This window comes from Dipteris shenzhenensis, chromosome 10, assembly GCF_047967505.1.
Source record: "Dipteris shenzhenensis isolate YYH24624 ecotype China chromosome 10, Dip_SZ_1.0, whole genome shotgun sequence".
Lineage (NCBI taxonomy): Eukaryota > Viridiplantae > Streptophyta > Polypodiopsida > Gleicheniales > Dipteridaceae > Dipteris > Dipteris shenzhenensis.
Genome location: NC_141605.1, coordinates 32,842,977 through 32,865,212, shown reverse-complemented (window position 1 = coordinate 32,865,212; position 22,236 = coordinate 32,842,977). Strand labels below are relative to the sequence as shown.

At 43.3% G+C, this 22,236-nt stretch overlaps 1 protein-coding gene across 2 annotated transcripts; it reads right to left on the bottom strand.

Moving 5' to 3' along the window:
• Positions 1-10,155: 10,155 nt before the first annotated feature.
• Positions 10,156-11,250, bottom strand: LOC147897710 (LYR family of Fe/S cluster biogenesis protein). Of its 2 annotated transcripts, XM_087380803.1 has the most exons (3): positions 11,094-11,250; positions 10,624-10,794; positions 10,156-10,484 (listed from the first exon to the last, which is right to left on the bottom strand). In XM_087380803.1, exons 1-2 carry the CDS (start codon positions 11,212-11,214, stop codon positions 10,652-10,654), a joined length of 264 nt encoding a protein of 87 aa, XP_087236929.1. In that variant the 5' UTR covers positions 11,215-11,250; the 3' UTR covers positions 10,156-10,484; positions 10,624-10,651. The 2 variants fall into 2 exon arrangements, with proteins under 2 accessions (XP_087236929.1, XP_087236928.1); XM_087380802.1 differs by having other exon boundaries at positions 10,156-10,794.
• Between the last annotated feature and the right edge of the window lie 10,986 nt (positions 11,251-22,236).

Genomic DNA, 22,236 nt, shown 5'->3' with positions numbered 1-22,236 from the left:
GCTCGAATGAGTGTCTTCTTTTGATCTGAGAAATCACCCTCCTTACCTTGAAAGACCACCGTGGGAAGGGCGTTCAAAGCAGGGAAGACGGCATTCGTAGCTAAGGATGGAGGCGAGCTTGGAAGTGCCACTACATTGGCGACAGACGAAGTAGGCGCTTTCGCAGCCTTCTCGGCAAGCCACTTCAGACAATCCTTCTTGCCATGCCTAACGATGTGGTGGCAATGAAAGCAGCAATGTTCTTGGTGGTACCGCTTCTGCTCGTTGGACTAATAGATAGCCTCTTGTAATGCCCGCTTTAGCCTTCTCATATGGAATCATCTTGGGCTTTGACTTCTTCTTTTGACCAGAAGCCTAGCCGTCTTTCTTTTAGAACTGGTTGTTCTTCTTTTGATCCTTACTTGCACTGTTGTTTGACTGTTGCAGGGCTTTAGAATCTTTTTGGACCTGCTTGGGCTTTTCCCCGTTCAGCATCATCTCCTGATTCTGTGCGAGAGTCAACACCCGCTCGTAATCCGGCAGGTCAAAGTTCCAAATTGTATAATAGATGTGAATTGCTTCATCTGCACTCTCCGTCACGCCCAACTCTTGCACCAGCGCGATGACCTTGTTACTGTATGTCAATACAGACAAACCATTGTGGGAGAGACAAGAAAACACATCCTCCAAGTTAAGCATATGTTGGGATGGGAGAAAACAGGCTTTGAGGTCGGCCACAAACATTGCCCAAACAAAATTCGTCTTAAACGTTGTTGGATCAGTATGCTTACTAGCCCAATGTTGCCACCAAGTCACCGCCTCACCCATAAGATGAGGGGCTGCGAGGTGGACTTTATCTTGCTCATCTTGAATCTGCGCCAACGGAAAATGAGGTACAAACTGATGAATAAATTGCAAAATTGTTAAATGGTCACACTTATCATCAGACTTAATAAAATTTGGAGTGGACCGAGTGAGTGGTGTTACCTTTGTCGATGACGAAGCTGTGGCGGTGACGGCTGCTATGCTCAAACTTGCCCGCATAGTGGCTAACATCTGTTTGTGTTGGATGCATCGCCTCTCAGTCTAGCTTTTGTTGCCTTTCTACCTGGGCGAGCTCTGCGCGTCGCAATGCCTCCTCATTTTTGCGTTCCTCACGCATCAACAAGAGCAGTTTTTCAAAATCTGTGGTTCCGCTTTCTTCCAGCGGCTTTTCTGCTTCTTTTTCCTCTAGACATTATTTTGTTTAGTCCAGCTGTCTTCTGCTTCCTTCTAGCTCGGATGAAGTTGCTACAGGAGGAGAACTCGATTCTGCTCTAGAAGGTTCGCCATCACTTCTTGAGCACTTGGCGGAAGTGTATCTTGTTCGTAGTCTTTCTTCTCTTCAAAGTCTTCAAGGTTGAAATCTTTTCCCGACCCTTCCATGGCGCTTGATTGTGTGTCCTTTCCGGATCTCAACACAACCATACACTCGCGGTAGTCAATATAGACCAAAGCTCTGATACCAATGTAACATGCAACAGTAATCTGATCGTGTAATTCACAACAAGAGCTTCTTTAAACCTTTAGCGAGGAATTAGCGTTGTACACCATAGAGAGAGAAAGGAGATGAGGGTAGAGAGAGAGTAGAGTCGACAATCGATTGGGTCCCTATACCCACTGAGGGGCCCCCTCCCCCAATCAAGGGAGAATTTACTTTATACTTGGAGAACTCAGAAATACAAAGAACACTCTTCAAGAGAGCACGGAACACGCTTCTGAAGAGCTCATTGTGCACACGTAGAGTGTACCGAAAGACCTGACAGGCAACGCCGACCAATACCGAGACCTTGATGCTGTCCACACTGACGATGTACAATGCTTCTGCAAGGCAAGGGAGAGGCTTGTGCTGTCCACCGGAATGCAGGGTTACTGCGTGAGTGAGAGAGTGAAAGCTAGGAGTGATAGATCCTATAAGAGAGCTGAGAGATGACTGAAATAAAGAGCTCAGAATGAGCTGTGTAAAACTGTAAAAGATAACTGAAAAGAGCTGCTGAAACAGACCCCAAACCTTACTCCGTTCGCTGTCCCGACTCCCCGTCTAATGTGCCGTTCCCAGAGGGCTGAACTGATGCCAAGGCTGAGGCTGGTCAGAGGGCCACCGCTGGGGAGTGTCAGGGTGTTCAGAGGGGAGGCTGGAGAGGAGCTGTAGGAGGCTGAAGGCGGAGGCCCCCTTTTTATAGGGCTTTTGGGGCTAATTGGCTCGCCCCATAAAGGCAGCCCTAAGCCCCATAAATGCCAGCCCTAGGTTCCATAAAGGAAGCCCTAGGCCCCATAAATGATAGCCTAGGGTGTTAGAAACTCACTGTACCCACCTGTGAGCCCCCGATTTGAGGGGACAAGGGGCAGTGAAAGGTAGGAGGGCTGGGAAAGAGAGACACCCAGGCTGACATCATAGGCAACCAGCACACGGGCTGGTTGCTGCCTGCAACAGCAGAGAAATAGGGGGGGCCTTGTGCCTCCCTTGGAGGCGTCTAGAATACAACAACATTGCCTCGTTTTGTTGCCACTCCACCTAAATTACAAGGAAAGCACTTTCTAAAGACACATCTTGGCATGAGCGCTTCGGTCATGTCAGCTATGGAATCTTGGCTGAAATGTCAAAGTCGAAGATGGTGGATGGACTTCCACCAATTACAAGCAAGGATGATGTCTGTAGGGCTTGTCTAGAAGGCAAGCAGCACATGGATAAGTTCCCACAAGAGGCCTCGTTTCGGGCCAGCAAACCACTTGAGTTGGTTCACGCCGACATTTGTGGTCCAATGTCTACAGCATCGTGGGTAGGATCCAGGTACTCACTTCTCTTTGTGGATGATTTCAGTAGAATGACTTGGGTATATTGTTTGGCTAAAAAGTCTCAGGCTTTCGAGAAGTTCAAGGATTGAAAGGCTAGAGTTGAAAAGGAGACAAAGGAGGATGTCAAGACATTCCGCACAAACAGGGGGGGAGAATTCACTCAAATGAGTTCAACACATTTTGTCGCAAGCACAGGATCAAGCGACAACTCACCACCGCACATACTTCTCAGCAAAACGGGGTAGCCGAGAGGAAGCATAGAACCACCACAGAGACAGGGCTTGCTATGCTCCGAGGAGGAACCTTTCTAAAGCCTATTGGAGTGAAGCTATCAATACAGCCGTACACATTCTCAACAGGACCAAGACGAAGGCCGTCAAGGACAAGACTCCATATGAGGCATTTTATGGTAAGAAGCCCTCTATTACCCATCTTCGCATTTTTGGTTCTAACGCATGGGTGCATGTGCACAAGGAAGACAGGACCAAGCTTGATTCCCGGAGCAGAAAATGTATCTTTGTTGGGTATAGCGAAGAATCCAAGGCCTATCGACTCTTCGACCCAGTAAAGAAGCAAATCCTTATCAGTCGGGATGTTGTCTTCGAGGAAAAGGAACCTGAACCCCAGGAGGAGCCGCAGATTGAGGAGGATGAAATTGTTCAACCCCCGAACCCACCCCACCCCAGGTTGACCATCCAAGAGGTGGCCAAATCAAAAGCTGATGTTCCACTAGATACTCAGGAAGAGCAGAATGTTCCGGAAGAAGTTCCAATTCCTCCTCCCACAGAGAGGCAGAAAAAGTTGCCCCAATGGTACCACGGACATTGGAAGAGTCTCGCGTCACCGAATTACCTCAGAGTAGCAGTTCCAGATTGTGGCGGTCTCAACGTCTTCAAAAGACCCCATCCGTGAATTTTGCGTTGGTGGCTCAACTTGACGAGCCAAGGACCTTCGACGAGGCAAAGGACAATCCAGAATGGCAGGCTGCCATGAAGGCAGAGATGGATGCTATCCTGAAGAACAATACCTGGGACTTAGTGGCCAGACCCCCGCGACGGAAAGTGCACTAAGTGGGTATACAAACTTAAATACAAATCAGACGGCAACTTGGATAAGTATAAAGCAAGGTTAGTGGTCAAAGGTTTTGCTCAAACTGAAGGCTTGGATTTTGATGAAAGTTTTGCTCCCACAGCCCGCATGGTTACTATCCGGACAGTGATTGCCCTTGCTGCCCAATTCCAGTGGCCTATTTTTCAAATGGATGTGAAGTCCGCATTCCTTAATGGAACCCTGGAGGAGGAGGTATACGTGGAGCAGCCACCGGGCTTTCAAGATCCAAGGTAGCCATTAAAGGTCTGCAGGTTGAAGAAGGCGTTATACGGGCTGAAATAGGCCCCCAAAGCTTGGTACCAAAGGATTCATGTATTCTTTTAGAAGATAGGGCTAAGTCGGAGTCCTTCTAAGGCAAACCTTTACTTGTTCATTGAGAAGGGATTGCGACTGGTACTCATCCTCTATGTTGATGATCTTATCTTGACAGGTGATCATGTCAAGAAGATTTCACAGGTCAAGGAGCTACTCATGTCTGAGTTTGAGATGACTGACCTTGGGTTATTACATTACTTCCTTGGGATTGAAGTAAAGCAGGCCAAAGACAGGATCTTCATTTCACATAAGAAATATTGCAGAGAACTTCTGAAGAGATTTCAGATGGAGGATTGCAGGACATCATTAACTCCCATGGAGGTCGGGCTCAAGCTAAGTGTTCACGACACATCTCACCCGGTCGATACTCCATTGTACCGACGATTGGTAGGAAGTTTGCTTTACCTTACCAATACTCGACCTGATATTTGTTATGCAGTTGGGCTATTATGCCAGTTCTCTGCTTCTCCCAGGAAGAGTCATTGGGATGCAGGTTTAGGAGTGCTGAGGTATCTAAAGGGTACTTGCACCTATGGGATCACCTACACCAAAGGCATCGAACTAGGCGGGTTCTGTGATAGTGATTGGGCGGGTGATGCTGACACCAGAAGATCGACAACAGGGTATTGTTTCTTACTTGCATTTGGTGCCATCTCTTGGCTGAGTAAGAAGCAACCCACAGTGACCCTTTCATCTACAGAGGCAGAGTGCAGAGCCGCGTGTACAGCAGCTTGTGAGACACTGTGGTTGAGGTGGATTCTGGAGGACCTGGAATTGGATTTAAACCTCAGGTCGAGTCCTTCCTTCTTCCTCCCGAGTCCAGAGATTTAATGTGATAAGATTTAACGTGTGTCAGGAGGATGCAACAGTGCTGATGTGCAACAATCAGAGTTGCATAGCCATTGCCAAGAATCCAGTGTACCATGCGCGGACCAAGCACATCGAAGTTCATTACCACTTTGTTCGAGAGCTCATCATCGACGACATGATCGAGCTTATCTACTGCCTGACCGCCAATAATTTGTCCGACCTCTTCACGAAGGCACTCCCTCGAGAACAGATGGAGCACCTCATCAAATGCATGGGGATTGGCCCACAGTTGTGACATTGAGGGGGGGTGTTAGAAACTCACTGTACCCACCTATGAGCCCCCGATTTGAGGGGACAAGGGGCAGTGAAATGTAGGAGGGCTGGGAAAGAGAGAGACCCAGGCTGACATCATAGGCAACCAGCACACGGGCTGGTTGCTGCCTGCAACAGCAGAGAAATAGGGGGGGCCTTGTGCCTCCCTTGGAGGCATCTACAGCCCCATGGACTGGCTGCACAGGGAACCCTTTTATAGGGGCCTGTGGCAGGCCCAGTCAGCCCAACCAGGGCCACCGACCAGGGCCAACCCTGGTCGGATTTCCAGGGCAATCTGGTCGGCCACCAGACAGGGTACCGACCCTGATGGTCAGTCAACCTAAAGGGCCTGGGCAGTGCCTATAAAAGGCCCACTCCTTCAGTCATTCCAGCATCCAGTGCAGGACAGAAAGCCTCCTTCCTAGGCTGTGCTGTGCACTCAGAGCTGATTCAGTTTGACAGAGAGAGTTCCATCAGTTTTCCTCAGCACTTCGCTGAGTTTTGTATTGCTCCCTTGGAGCCAGTTTCTGCCCACCTTCCGGTGGATGAATATACTCTTTCTCTCTCTCCGTTTAAGTTATCTCTGAGTGAGTGTTTATTGCATCTGTGATCAGTTATCTGAGTTGAGTGTAGAGAAGAGTGGGAGAGATCTTGGGTGGAGGTTTGAGTGATTCATTCCCTCCTATTTTCCAACATAGGGAGGGGTGCAGGGTAGCCTATAAAGGCAGCCCTTCCGCTGCCATTCTCTTCACTTGTTCCAGCCTTGAGGGGCCCCAGAAGGGCTCCTATCCTAGGCTGGACCTAAACCTATCCCTAAATGTTGGAGATAAGTGCACACTAAGTGTACTATTTCCTAGTCTACATTTGTCTAAGTCTAAGTCTAGTCTTTAGTGTATGCCATGTAGCACTTCTACAATTATACCATAAGCACTCTTGCTTTATGTCTTGTACTTTGGCCCATATATTCAATGGGTCACATCATTGTAATCCATCAATCTAGCTTGTGTCTTGTCTACACTCTTCTCAAGGTATTTTATTTCTAGTCTTTCAGTCTTGTCATTTCATTTCTAGTTCTAGTTCTTGCTTCCATATTCCAACATGGTATCAGAGCATGTAGATCCCCTCTCCTCTCCTCTTACTCTCCTGCAGCCATAGCTTCGTCTTCTCCTTTCAGTTTACCTCTCCCTCCAGCATCTCTCTCTTCAGCCTCTCGTGGCACCTCTACCTCTGCACCGCCCTCTTCTACGCTTCTATTGGCCGCCTCTTCTCCGAGATCTGCCCTCTTTCTGTCCCGCCATTGCGCTCCAAATCTGCGCGAATCTGCTGCGTGTACGCCTGCTCCGCCTGCTCCAAATCTCTGCGCCAGATCTGCGCTTCAGATCTTTGCAGCTCAGCCACAGATCTGAGCGCCACATCTGCTGTCACGACAGATCTGCGCAATCTGCTGTCGCTCCTGCTATCCGTACAGATCTGCGTACGTATTTCGTACGACGTCCGTACTCCGCTGGTCGTCAGTCGTCCGTACTCCGCTGACTGTACGACGCCTGTACTTCGCACGTCGACCGTATCTCGCTGTCCGTACAGTCCGTACGACTGTACGGAATCCGTACCTGCACAGGCTGACTTCTCCAGCATCTTCACGGAGATCTGCATTCTTTCTACACTTCTACTTCTGCCCGGGATTAAGGTACTAAGCTTTACCCCTTTCAGTTTGCTGAACAGTCTCTCCTTTTTTGCTGGTTCCTCCTGCTTTGATGGGCTGTCATATGCTATGGCCCTGACAAACTGGTGAGAGAACCTTCCTCTCATTTATTTCTGCAATATTGTAAGGGAATAGACACTGCCCTTGCATCCTAGCAAGAGGTAAGACCTTCCCACATGGCATCTTCCTCTCATTCTCTCATATCTATCGACAAATTCAATGGGTCCAACTTTCATACTTGGCAGATCAAAATCAAGTGCCATCTTATGAAAGAAGGCCTTTGGGACATTGTTCACCGTGATGCTCCCGAAGGTCCATCTGAGCAAGTTGTCACTGCCAAGAACGACAAAGCCTATGCTATCACATTACTCGGCCTTGGAGATGATTACATTTATCACATCTCCGACATACAGTCTACTCCTCAAGCATGGATCACTTTGGATACTCTTTTTGGAGCCCGATCTAAAAACTCTAAGATTGCACTTATGATCTCATTCTTTGATCTACATATGCAGGAAGGAGCTACTATAGCCTCTCATGTCAATTATTTTCGCAGTCTTATGGTTCAGCTTGCGTCAGTCAAGTCTCCCATCTCCGAAGATATTGCTATTGCTGTGCTTCTCAAAAGCTTATCTGACTCCTATGCTACTCTTTTCACTACCTTCAAGTATCATAATAATCCTTCTCTTGAGGGTATCATCAATGCTCTCCAAGAGAAAGAAAGAACTCAACAACGAAAGGTAACTGACACTGCATTTTTAGCAAAGAAAGGAAGTTCTAAGGTAAGAAAGCCTTGCACCCATTGTGGCAAAACTAATCATGTGGAGAAGGACTGTTTCAAGGCTCATCCATGCACCATTTGTGGCCATGATAATCACCGGGAGAGGGACTGCTACTCCAAAACCTCTACATCAGCTCCTGCATCTACCTCAGCCCATGTTGCTGCAACATCTCCATCAGCTGATCCTGCTGCTCCTTCCTCACATGATGAGAAGTGGGCTTTCTGATTACTTCTATGTCTTGTCTACCACCTTGACCACCGATGATGTAGGTCAAGGGGTTCTAGTGTCTTGGTCTTTCTATTTGACTACAGTCAGTCTTCTATCTATCTAGTCTTGTCTGTCTGTCTATTTGTCTATCAATCTGACCGTGTTTTAGATCCATCTTGTCCTTACCCTTGTGGACCCATATGAGGATATCACTAGGATCATTTGTCTGTCATGTTTTCTATCTTGTCTCTCAGTCTATCAGTCTGTCTTCTAGTCTTGTCTTTCTGTCTTACTCCTAGTGTCCACTTAAGGAGGGTGTTGGAGATAAGTGCACACTAAGTGTACTATTTCCTAGTCTACATTTGTCTAAGTCTAAGTCTAGTCTTTAGTGTATGCCATGTGGCACTTCTACAATTATCCCATAAGCACTCTTGCTTTATGTCTTGTACTTTGGCCCATATATTCAATGGGTCACATCATTGTAATCCATCAGTCTAGCTTGTGTCTTGTCTACACTCTTCTCAAGGTATTTCTAGTCTTTCAGTCTTGTCATTTCATTTCTAGTTCTAGTTCTTGCTTCCATATTCCAACACTAAACCTAAGACAGAAACACTACCCTACGGTTCTCCAGTGGGTACTAGTGAACAAGGACTGATCTTCCGACTTGACCTAAGGCTGAGAGACAGACTTACGTAGCTTGTGCCTGATTGTCCCTAGACAAGGGCTCACAAAGGGTCACAGCATATGACAAAATCTCCTATTAGGGAACTATTGCGCAATTGTCGATGTAGCCACTGTGTCACTTTGCACCCAAGTGCAGGGGTGCATGTGACATTCCCTCCTTAACTTGGCAATAGGCCCCATAAATGCCAGCCCTAGGTCCCATAAAGGCAGCCCTAGGCCCCATAAATGCCAGCCTAGGGAGGGGTGCAGGGTAGCCTATAAAGGCAGCCCTTCCCCTGCCATTCTTTTCACTTGTTCCAGCCTTGAGGGGGCCTAGAAGGGCTCCTATCCTAAGCTGGACCTAAACCTAAGACGGAAACACTACCCTACGGTTCTCCCGTGGGTACTAGTGAACAAGGACTGATCTTCCAACTTGACCTAAGGCTGAGAGACAGACTTACGTAGCTTGTGCCTGACTGACCCTGGACAAGGGCTCACAAAGGGGTGACAACATACGACAAAATATCCTATTAGGGAGCTATTACGCACTTGTCGATGTAGCCAGTGTGTCACTTTGCACTTAAGTGCAGGGGTGCGTGTGACATAGCTTCATATGGCTGTTATCTCTCTTGAGTGCACTGAGTCGAATGATTCAAAGCTTCTCGAGAGAAGGGTTCTCCAAAGGATATGCCTTCACGACACTTTTGGTCACGTGTGAAGAGTATTGCCTCTCTTCAACGTGTTCCGGGTCAAGATATGGAGGGTTGTACCTTCAGTCTTCTTCATGAGTTTACAATGAAGACACTATTAACTTGAGACAAATAGGTATCTTTCCCATACTTGCTTTACTCTTGAGCCCTTTCACAAATTTATGACTTTGTGTTGAGTTTTCAGAACTAAAACTATATTGTTATTGCAACTTTTAAAATTTGTAGGTCACAAAAGGTCAAGGTCCTCTTGCCTAAAGATAAACATATATGAAAGGTCTCATACATAGGATGGCTAACTCTTTTGCATCCACTATTCAAATCCCCAGGGCTAGAATGATAGCCCTAATGCAGACGGACAGATTGCAGTACTGAATTAGATGATAAAGCATCTTGCTTGTGAAGAGGCAGTAAAAATTGTACCGCCATTTCAACAATATTTAATGCAACGAGAGTCATTGTAGGCAAGATCACAAGTATTTATGATCCGCAAAGAAGATAGCGCAACTTACGCAGGATCCCTTAGCTGCTCTCCATCCCAGCAATTGGATTGACAATTAAATTCGAAACCTGCCGTCAAATTGAAGAAAACGCTGGCTTCCTACATTCTGTAATCATCAAAACAGGCAAACTTCTACACGCTTGTATGATTGCCCTTAAAGAAGAAGTAGCACGATTGCAGTACTGAACTAAATTATAAAAACATCTTATTTATAACATATTGTACCTCCACTTCAAAAATATTTTAGGCAACGTGAGTCAATGTTTGGCATGGTCAGAAGTATTTAGGATCCAACAAAGAAAATAGCTCAACTTACCTAGGATCCCCTAGCTGCTCTCCGTCCACTCTAGAGCAATTGGATTGACAGTTAACATTCGAAGAAATTGCGAGCCGGCGTCAGTATGAAGAAAATGCTGGCTTCCTACATTCTATAATCCTCAAGAAGATAGCTTGATTGAATGAACGATGTTATAGGGATTCCAGACCACTTTACATTCGCTTTGATCCACTGGTGCAGGTTTTTCTGGTAATTCCTCTTGGATGGCCTGTGTCCATTAGTTCTGCTATTGCAAGTGTTATTTGTATGGCTCCCATGGGAAATAGAAAAATTTATGCAACTGATCATCCTGACAGACATATGCTCCAGGAATCTTCAAGGTGCACGTCCCGCATTCCATTTGCTGAAAGTACGAGACTTACGACGTTCACGAAATTCTGGATCTGATCTTCAAGCGTGACCCTGACTGCCCAACATAGCTTTCAGTTCCTTCAGCCTCTGCATGCCTTCGCTGATTAAGAAACGAATTGCCTGGGAGTCTTGGGGGTTGCGATTGCGCTCCATCTCCTCCCGCATGGTCTGCCGCAACTCAGCTGGAGTCAAAGAGATCGATCAAACGGTTGCAGCATTCGTTTCCTAGCTCTCTGAGCGCAAAAAATGTGCACACCCGGGGACGGGGGGGTTTCAACACCAATGTGAGCTGCTTCAAATAATGCTACGAGTTGGATAACCAAACAACCTCCCCCCTTGCATTCTGCCCTCCGGCCCCCCCCCCCCCCCCCCTCTCTCTCTCTCTCTCTCTTGCATTCTGCCCTTTTTCGCCCCCCCCCTCCGCCCTCTCTCTCTCTCTCTCTCTCTCTCTCTCTACAAAAACTTATAACTACATCTTCACCTCGTGCATGTTGAGGAGCCCGGCGAGCGGTACGCAATGCAGAACGGTAGAGTCGAAGGGCGTGAGATCGCAGCAGGAAAGACTGGAGCTCCCGGGCAGCGGAAGACTTGCCTCCGCTCATCTTCTTGCATTCTTGTTTGTACAAAATGCACGCTAGTTCAATGTGTTAAGTATATATAAAGGCGTGGAAGCCCTTCTCCGGGACTTGGGTCTTGTTCCTCCACCTCAGCTCGCCAGCTGGCATTCCACCACCGTGTGTTCGATTGTGCGTGTTCGATTCCCCGCGACGCCCACTCGGACTGGGAAGCCCCCGCGTCGTTCATAGAGTAGGGCACTGGGATTATTAATCCTCTGCAGAAGTACCTCGTCTTCCTCCAATGTTCCTCCACTTGAGCTCGCTACCCACGTTCGACCCCCAGGAAGCCCCCTGTGCTGCCTGTGCTATCTGGAGCATAGGCAGCGGCGATGCACCCTTCGTAAATGGCCATGTGGGTCTAGATGTGGGTGTGGGTGTGGGTGTGGGCGTGTGGCTAAAAAGAAAAGCAACCCTTTGGTGAGAGCAAGGCCTCTCTTCCCTCCAAACATTTCTGCCACTCTTGGTGAGCAGACTCGTTGGTTACAAAAGTGACTTGTTCTTGGGTGTGCTGAGTTCAATCCCCATGATCAACTCTCATGACCCCATGAGGAACCTACCTTGTGGCATGACGTTAAAATTTTATTATTCTTCTTCTAGCCAAAGTCTAAACCCTAATTACTTGAGTCAAGGGTGGCATGACGTTAAAATTTTATTATTCTTCTTCTAGCCAAAATCGAAACCCTAATTACTTGAGTCAAGGGTCCACTAAGACACATCTGGCTAAATGTTCCCACGTTGTGGCTGATTTTTTGCAAGTTTGAGAAACCTTGAGAAGGAATTTTTTCTTCTAACATTCAGTGGAGCCCATGATAACCGAAGGACGATCGGTAGAAGAAGCCAAGCTAAGGAAAAAGTTGGATTAGAGCTCAAGGTTTTCTCACAACTCTATTTGAGCATGTCTAGATGCTATGCCTCGTGCTTATCGCTCTACCTCATTACACATCTAGGAAATCAAAACATGGGGAGGAACCTAAAAATACAACAACAACTACCCTATGATTTGGTTTAGTTAACTTGACCAAGGTTAGCTCTTGTCAACAAGGGTTGGGTAAGATTTACTCAAGGCCTTATCTTCACATGTAATTAGCAAATGTGCTTGTGGTAACTAAAGGTGCAATAAATTTTTTGTGTGTACTATGGGTGCATCCATTGGTTGCTTTTTGGCCTGCCTCCAATGGGGAAGGTCTTTTGGCGCTTTGCATGTTTTGCGTGAGTTTTTGTTGCAATGTGCACGGCGCTTTGCATGGTTCCTTTGCACTTCAATGGCGCGGTCTTCCTCTGCATCTGATGGACTCTGTCGATCAGTTGGCGTCTCCTGGCGTGTCTTCCTCCTGGCGTTGTTTTCTGTGATGGCGTCTTTTGCTGTGATTATCCAAATTGTTGGCGGCCTTCCATCGTTGGTACAATGGGGCATGCTGCTGCACCTGAGGATGTTGTATATAAGCGAAGAGGCTCAGGTTGTTGGGCATTCCTTGTGCGCTTTTTGCTATCAAGTCATCTCTCAGGTATCGGTCTTTTCGTGTTGTGCTGAATATGTAAGGAAGCAAGATTGTTGATGCGGTCGTCGAGCCCATGGAGACTGAGAGTACCAGTTTTGCGAAAGGTTTACCTAGCCTTTGACTTTCAACTTCATCCTTCGTTTACTTTGTTTCACCTCTTGTACTTCATCCTTCGTTTCGTTTGTTTCATTTTCACTTTGTTTGATTCGTTGCTCACGATTTCGTCTCGCTGAATCTATTCATGAAACCACTTGCATGTGTTCCGAGTCGACGGGTATTTCTTCCGTCGTTGCTTGTGGTTACGTCAAATTTTTTATTGTTGTCGTGATGCGCTTCTGATTGTGTCGCTACGGTGGTTTTGCATGAGCTTTCCCGTTCTAATTCCGTTTCTACGTTGTTGTTGCATGTAAGCTCCTGGTTTTGTTGTCAGGCTACTATCCCTTGTCAGAGTTGGAAACGAAGACAATTTCTTCTTAGGAAGTACGTCGTCAAGCAAAAGGAAAAGCTATTCAAAAGGATCCCAATATGTACTGCGATGAAGGAAGCAGTGTCTTTTTGTTTCTTTTCCAGTGGCTTGTAGATGTACCGTTGTTGCGACTGTTTTAACCGAACACCCTTCACAAATTTGTCTCCATTAAGTACTACTAAAGAGGTTGGAGAGTCTTCAAAGTTCCCGTCTGCTGGCTTCCAAGGTATGAATCGTCCTTTTGCATGTTGACGTTCTTGTAATTGAGGTTTTCCGCTACACGTTTGTTTGGACCTGCTTCAGTATTTTGAGCGAACGTTTCGTGTCTGAGTAATTGATGAAACAGCCTTTTGAAATGGACCCGTGGTGTGGACGGGATACTCCAGAGCTCTGAAGGCAGGCGGAATTTGCAAGACTTCTCCGCTTAAGAAGGCTGGACCTGCTAGATCATTGTGTAAAGGCTTTTTGGCTGCGGCACGGCAAGCTTACGCTGAGGGTATGGTCTGAAGTTTGTATTGCATTCTTATTTTCTATTGCTGTTCGTATTCGTCAGCACGTCCTTTTTTGTTCATTTGTATAGTGATTATGTCATTTCTGCTGTAGGGTTTTCTTACTCAAACCGTAGAAGGAAAGAGACGTAAGCTTTCATAGAGTTTAGCGATACTGTACCATGGCAACAGTACGTTGTAGCAGAATAAGAATTTTTTTCCTGTCATTGACTTCCGATGGAAGTATTTCAATATTTTGTCTTTTTTATTTTTGAATGAATACCGTTTTGCAATCATTTCGTTTCCTTTCAAGCTGAAGTTCTTGTTATTTACGTTCAAAATTTTGTAATTATATATTTTGTTGTTTTGTTTTCATATTATGTTTGTTTGGATGGCGATTTTATTTTATTGAAATTGTTTTGTCTAAATCATGATATGCTTTTCCCGTGCGATGTACAAGAAGCAGGTATAAGGGTCATAATGTTCTTGTTTTTTATTTTTGTCTACGTAGGTGGACTAAATTTGTACTTAATGCTCGAATAAAGTTTGAGAAATAGTTCCAATGCCGTTGGATGTTTTAGTCGCCTTTCTCCTTATAAGTGTTTATTCGACATTGCAGCTAAGAGGGAAAAGTTCTCTTGAGGTGAATTCTTTTGCTCAAAATAGTCTGCTCTACAAATAGAGTTAGAAATCAGCATTGAAATGTACGCCTGCACTAAAGGTGTCATGACTGTATTACTAACCAGTCACCCCTTTTCTGCTTATACACAGTCACAGGCTTACGAGAGTACCAGTGTGCATATCTCCATCTCAAAAAAATGATTGGCAACTGCAGTAACTCATCGTGCGTGTGCATCTGCTTGTGCATGCATTGCATGTGTTTGGAGGGCTCTTAGGCCTCCACTTGCATGATATCACAGCAGAATAAGCGCAAGACGTCCAAAGACCCAATCTTTTGGTGGGCCATCTAGCATCTAGAATACAGACATGCTACATGCAAAGCAAAAGACCGTGCAAGATACATTTTCATAAAAATGTACAAGGTCTGGTTGCTTCAAGTCTCCCCGTGGATGGTAAATGTAGAGAGCCTATTGTTGTAACGCAAGAGCAAGTTTCAAGAGCATTAGTTGCTACTACAAATCATTTCTTCCAAGGCAGAAACTCATTGCCTGTCCTTACTATCGCTGAGCTTTTAGAGTATGTGCGCTTCCGATTTGCCTTTGAGGGGAAATCACTTGTGAAGTACAGGATGTTTAAGGCTAGAGATGTTTCATACCCCGTTGTTTTAAGAGCCGACTTCACAGATTATCACAACTTTGATACTGTGGCATTGGTTGTACCTCATGCATACGTGCACCAGTATAGGGATGTCCTTCTTTTTTATTACTTTTATGGATTGAGGGTGCAACTATAGTGAAGCGTGCAGCTAGTGAAGGTGGAACATGTCGCTTCTCTCTTCATGTTGATGCCACTACCAACATCATAAAGGGAGAACCTTTTGATGGTAACATTACCATGCTCCCTGAAACCACCATTTCAAACTATGTTCCATGGGCATTTCGCATAGTGAGGGGAACAATATGGAGTGCTGTTGGCACAATTGCTTTTGTCGTTATAAAGGCTGATTCAAAACATTCTCACAATAGCTGAGGGCCATGTGCCTGAGTATCGTGCCACTGTGAGATTTCTATACTCAACCATTATAGTTTGAAGCGTTATAGACTTTGTAATTGAATTGATAATTATGATTGCATATTTACTTGTAATAGCTTCACTTTATTGTTGCTGAGCGACGGAATGTGTTGTCACACTTAGTAGAGGAATATCATGAGAAGGGAATTGTTATGTACACTTTGCGAAATGTTTCGTACATGCGTGGCAATAAAAGTTTGGGATTCTTTGATTTCACGATTCTAGCTGAAATTCTGGAGGGCCAAAAGAGGGATGAACTCCAAGCAGCTTTCACTAGCCAAGTGTTGGAGCTAGGCTATGGAAGGAAGTTAATAGGATTTTGAACAATGAAGATTTTATTCTGTTCCTTTTAGTATTACTTGAAAACAAACTTCAATACTTATGTGGTTGCCAAGTGGCGGGTGTCCTTCATTCTACTCACCTCAATGCACAATTGATAAACTACCAGTGTGCTTCTTGTGGAGGTGTACAAGTTAGCCACCATGAGCTGACACAGTCCAGAAGATTCTCTAGATTCCATGTCTTACAGGAAGAATTGTTCTTGCTAATGGTAGTGACATATCCGTGGAGATTAGGGGGAATCATGTTGATAAAGTGTTGCTATTGGATTCTTCATTCCTAGAGCTTCACTCAGAGAGTGTTGTGCACACTCATTGTTTGCTCCTTGATCTAAAGCCAAGTGGCACGTTCACTTAAACAGTGCTGGATCCATCATAGCATATGAGTACAATGCAAGATTGTCTCTATTTTCCCCATGGGGCGAGTTTCTTGAACTCCACGCATAATAAATTGTATGGTTTCACTTCACTGTGTAGTGGCGTTTTCAAGGTCTTATGCTACAATGAATAAATAAAGTTGCTTCCAATGATTTTGCACATCATGTTTTAATTCGTCTTTTTTCAATATAACATTTGTTGCTTTGCCTATTGTTGTTGTTAAAGATATGGAGTATCTTGATTCATGGCTGAGTGAATATGATAAACATAAGATTTATGAATTCAACAGTGTACACCCTTTCAATACTAACATCATGCGTTTTGTTGAGTATTTGTTCCCTCATTTGTCATATGAAGAACTCTCAAATATATTGTATGAATGTGTTTGCAATGACACAAAAAAAACTTCTCGTTGGTTTAGATTATCAGTTCACTACCATGATTATGAACCTCTCCCTATGTGTCAAGTTCAACAAATTCTATGTTGCAGTTCTAACTCAAAAGCTTTGTTGTTCTACATATCGAGTTTCCTCTCAACACAACTACATTGCTCATTCAAGGTAGTAACATTCAATGGTTTGACATTATTGAATATGTTTGATGTTCAACAACCTTTTGCAAGAAAATGCTATGATATACTACTTGATGAAATTTCAAACACCTCACATAATCTTGCCACTTCCAAGGAAATATTTACTGTGATCATATATGATATGGACACATGAACATGAAGACGAACTTTGCACATTAATTAAAAGACATAGATCTTTGAGTGCCATGCAAGTAGCTCATATGTATTACGATGCCTTCGCACATAGAACATACACTATAAAAGAAATTGAAAGAAAAATCTATAGAATGTGAGTGATACTTTCACAATCACCCGATGAGAACAATGTACTGCAACACCATCTGGACAGCCATCACGCAATCGCAACAAGTCCTTATTACCTTAGTCAAACAAGGAAACACAAGAGAAACTACAGTGCGAGCCATTTTGAGGAAGAATACAAATGAATCATTGAAGACACACCAAGGTTTCCATGTACTTGTTGTGGCTCTCTCATGTTTAAAAGAAAACTTGTAAAAGTAAAGGAATTGTGGCATGACTTCTTGAGTGAAAGAGGTTTGATAGAAAACCCTTGTTTTAGCAATTAAAAAATTTTGTGTTCACTATGTGCAAACCAAGTGAAGCAAAACAAGGTTCCTATGTTTTCTCACACGCACATGAAACTTCCATCTCAAATAACATACACGTGCAAGCTAAATGAAATTGAAGGTAGGCTAGTTGCAATAAGAATCCCATTTGCACAAATGAGGGAGATATCGTATGATGCCCAGTACGGGTTGAGTGGTAGCATCATGAATGTTCTAACAGATGTTGATAGGGCTCAAAGGGTCCTTCCCCGTTTCTTAATAGATGACTCAACCGTGTTAGTTGCCATTAAGAGGAAACTCGAGTACACTCATAATTACATGAGCGGCATCGTAAGGCCCATGCTAACAATACATGCTCTGAAGGAGCTACTACAAGCACCACTATACAACTTAGAGGCCAATGCAAAACTAAATCCCTTATGGTTTGATCACATCTTAAATCTACAAGAGACGACCAACTATGCTATAGAGAATGAGCATAGTGCAATCGCACTTGATGAAGATGATGAGGTTCATACATACACTTTAGTCCATGGTATATACACTGCCCAACAGGTTGTAGATTACGAGGACAAAACTATTACTATAGCTGCTTCTAAAGGTTTCTCGCCACTTAGCTCATTCAAAGATAAATTTTGTGAGGAACTTGCATTTCCAACTTTTTTTAATGGACAGCCAAGAACATATGAAGTACTTGCATGTACAAACTACCAAGACATAGCATGTTGGGAGCTAATGAACAAAGATCACCGATTTGCTTACTCAATCAATTATCTCTTCCTCAAAACCATGAAAATCTTAGTGAGACAAGTTCTTTCTTCCACATAGGTATGTCTACTATGGAAAAGACAAATGCGAGGAAGGAGAATACAAGTAAAAGAAATGATAAAAGACACAAACATTGAGAAGCTATTACAATCTAATTTAGGGTATAGAGACTTCCAATGCCTCCGAACATCACTAGACTATAAGTACAAGCTCAAGAAGAACTTATTTACTATGATTCGGCAACTTGGCCATCCAACCTTCTTTATAACATTCTCATCAGTAGAGAAACGTTGGTCCCCAGTTGTTACATGCTTAGAGGAACTACGTAATAAAGCAAATCCCATAGCAAGTATGGGCAAGCAACAAAACCTACAGGACATTATACACTTTGATCCAATTACTATAGTGAGATACTACTTGCATAGGTTCCAAGCGATTAAACGAATGATGAGAAGAGACCGTTCAGTGATTGGCAAGATCATAGACTATTTCTTTGTCACTGAATTCCAAAATAGAGGTAGCCAACATGACCACGGTTTGTTGTGGATCGAAGAAGCACCCCAATATGACATAGCCCCAGAGAGGCCCCAGATGAAGCTCTAATTGAATTCATTGACAAGTACATTACAATGGATAGTAATCATCTATCCAATCTACAGACGCACAAGCATAAGAAAACATGTCATAGAAGAAACAAACACTGCAGATTCAGTTTTCCAAGACCACCTATGGAACAAACAATTATACTCTTACTGTTCAATGCAGGATCGATCACATCGACAATAAAGTTAAATGTAAGGAAAATAGAAAAAGCATTGCAAGAGGCCACGACTATGACACTCAACTTCACTGAGTTCCTTACAAAAATTGAAATGACAGCAGAAGAATACATTCATTCCCTCCGTGCAAAAGTAGTACAACCAACATTGATGCTCCGATGTGACAGCCAAGAGACATCTACAAAAACAACTTCAATAGTAAATTATTTGAGCTATGGGGTGCAAACACAAACATTCAGTATGTCTTGAATGCACACGGCATAGCATCGTATTGCACGTTGTACATGACAAAAGCGAAAAAGGCAACAACAGAAGCTATTAAACAAGCAATGACTTCATGCATCGACTCAAATTGTCTAGTATCAGAGAGAGAACGAAAGGTGGGAAACACAATATTGAACACATAACACATAAGTGCACAACATGCGGTATACATTTCTTTGTCCCTGCCCCTAATGAGCAGCACAAGAAACTTTGCATACATTAACAAGAGTGCCCCAGAGGAGAGGACACTACTGCTTAACATCGAAAACTATTGGAAAAGATGGACTGTGAAAGCACTGATATTTTTTTTGATGACCACCTTTAAAAGTATTGCAAGCGCAAGGCAGGCATGGAAAACATGTGCCTTGCAGAGTTTGTCTCCCAATACAACAGTGCACACAAAACTACCCATAAAAGAAAGCGGCAAAAAATAATCCGATTCAACAACTAGGCTAGGCTAAAGACCCTGAGAACCATTACAAATAAATGTGCTTACTGTATCAACCTTTCTTATTAAAAGAACAGAAGAGTTTCCTACATGGCATGACAAGTACAAGGACCAAAAAAACATTATAGAGCCCAACAAGGAGTTGTACAATAGACTTTTAGTCAATAGTGCAACAGTGATCAACACGAGAATAGTAGATTCCACATCATCAATGAATCTGACAAACACATTGTGTACGGGTTTGACATTGCAATTGAGCGCAATCTCTCTCAAAAAAAGATGCAACCTACAGTATGTCACAATACAGAAAGTTGAGGCAACTAACGCAAGAGAAAAGGATAATATTAGAAGACTTGATGCTTTGTAAATGTACGGAACATCACAAACAACTTGTACTATTTCTATAAGGAAATGTAGGGACAGGGAAGAGACACACATTGTTACTTCTTGTGGAAGCCCTTGTGTGACACTATAACACAAAGACACTATAGGCATAGAACTACCTAGGGTGTTGATAATGGCATACACTAGTTGAGCAACATTCAATGTTGGGAGGGTAACCATACACTCAACACTACACTTGCCCCTACTCACATCAAACTACACTGCCTTATCTTCAAAGAAATTGCAACAACTGTCAACCCAATACAAAAACATCGACCTAATTGTTTTCGACGAAGCATCACTAATAGGTCGAAACACTCTCATTGAAGCAGATATGCGGATGCACGAGATCAAACACAACCACATGCAGCCTTTTGGTGGGGTAGACGTGCTCTTTTGCGGTGACCTCTGCCAAACAAGCCCAACAAAAAGATGCATGGATCTTCTCGGACAAGCCTACAATCGCATCTTTGCTCCCTTTAGTGTGGAAGGACCACGAGAGCTAACGAGACCCATGCACCAAAAGAAAGCAAAGTTCCTAGAGATTCTGAATAGAGTACGTATAGGCAAACAAATAGAGGATGACATCCAATACCTAAAAATCAACTATCACAGACAACCTCTAGAAAAACATGAGACACCTCATTTTTTTTACACAAACGCTTTAAAAGAAAAACATAACAAGGAAGGCTTCCAAGCATTCACAACTATAGCACACAATATAAAAGCGAAGGACACACGATAGAAAACATGTAGTAAAACAATAAAAATCCCATTGGAGCCAAAATCAACAGTAGAACTGCACGCAGAACTAAACCTAAAACAGGGAATGATAGTTAAAATATCTCAGGAAACCTTGACGTTGAAGATAGCTTAGTAAATGGAGCAGACAGTGTTTTAAAATCATATGAAAAACAAATTAATGCATTGGTTATGTGCATTATGTTCAACAAAGAAAGAATAGTGAAACAAACAAGAGCAAAAAATAATTATAGATAGCTCGAAAAAATTCACAAAGACTGGACTCCAATCACAATTGTCACAAGAGAATTTCAGATAGGAAAAAACATCCTCAACACCATAACAAGAACACAATTTCCTGTACAACTAGTAGTAGCAAGAACAATACATCGTGCATAGGGTCTAACAATGGAGAAACTAGAATTCGACCCTTCAAACATAAGAACACATGGCCTACTATACACATCTCTCTCAAGAATCAGAGACCTTGCAAAGCTATACATACTTAACGAGATAGAAAGTAAACATATAAAAGTAGACGAAAACATAATGCTAGAAATTGAAAGGCTAAAAACAAAGGCAAAATGGAAAACAAAACAAGTAGACTTTTCTTTACCCCCAAATAACAAACCAAACTTGCAATCACTGAACACAAGATCATCTAATACTTGCAAAGATGACATCCTAAACTGTGAAAGCATATTGTCAGCAACATATCTTTGCTTGCAAAGATGACATCCTAAACTGTGAAAGCATATTGTCGGCAATAGACCTTTGCTTGCAAGAAACACATGAACACGATCTAAGAAAAGTCAAACTTCTAGGATATGAGGTTATATGTAGCAACAAAGGGCTTGGGCTAGCAACATACCACAACAAAGAAAAAACATTGATAACTAGCAAATTTTGCATAGAAAATGGTGTCGAGATATTGCTGACAATTCATCTTTCCAAAAGAGGGACAATGCAAGCAATAATAAATGTATACAAAACACCACAAGAAAATGCATCAAACCTTTACAAAGCTTTACAAAAAATAATTTCTAAAATACGTGACAAAATGGAAACATACATAGTAGGAGACTTTGCCTACTTTACAAAAACAAACAGATCATCAACACTAATATCGCAAATGCAATCAAACAATTTCAAACAACTATTCGAAACACCTACAACAATATACGGATTGTGCATAGACCATATATGGACAACGAACAAAGAACAAAACAAGAAAAAAGGAACAAGCTACATTTACTTGTTCGACCATTTGATGACTTACACTACAATTTCATAGTGCAAAAATCAAATTTTAACAACTACCATCCATGGGCAGGCCTGTTGAATTACATCCACCTTGTTATTATGTGATTTATGCACTACATCAGTTTCATGTATTGTGTCTTTCTTGTGTGTGATTCAACAACTCAAGAACTGGCAATGTTACAGCCAAAAAGACTAACAAACAAATAATATTGCTAGCCACTATCCAAAGAGACTTGTATAATAAATAAACTTGTAGCTTTTGTTGAAGGACAAGCTATAATAGCATCAAGCAGCAAGAAACATTGATAGTCTCACCACTCGATCAATGTATAACATTTGAA

Bases quoted from the DNA above. Each gene is read 5' to 3' on its own strand.
- LOC147897710 (XM_087380802.1), bottom strand. From the start codon at position 11,214: ATGAGCGGAGGCAAGTCTTCCGCTGCCCGGGAGCTCCAGTCTTTCCTG. The intron at 10,795-11,093 runs GTGAAGATGTAG...CTTTGACTCCAG, and splicing joins GGCTCCTCAACATGCACGAG to CTGAGTTGCGGCAGACCATG.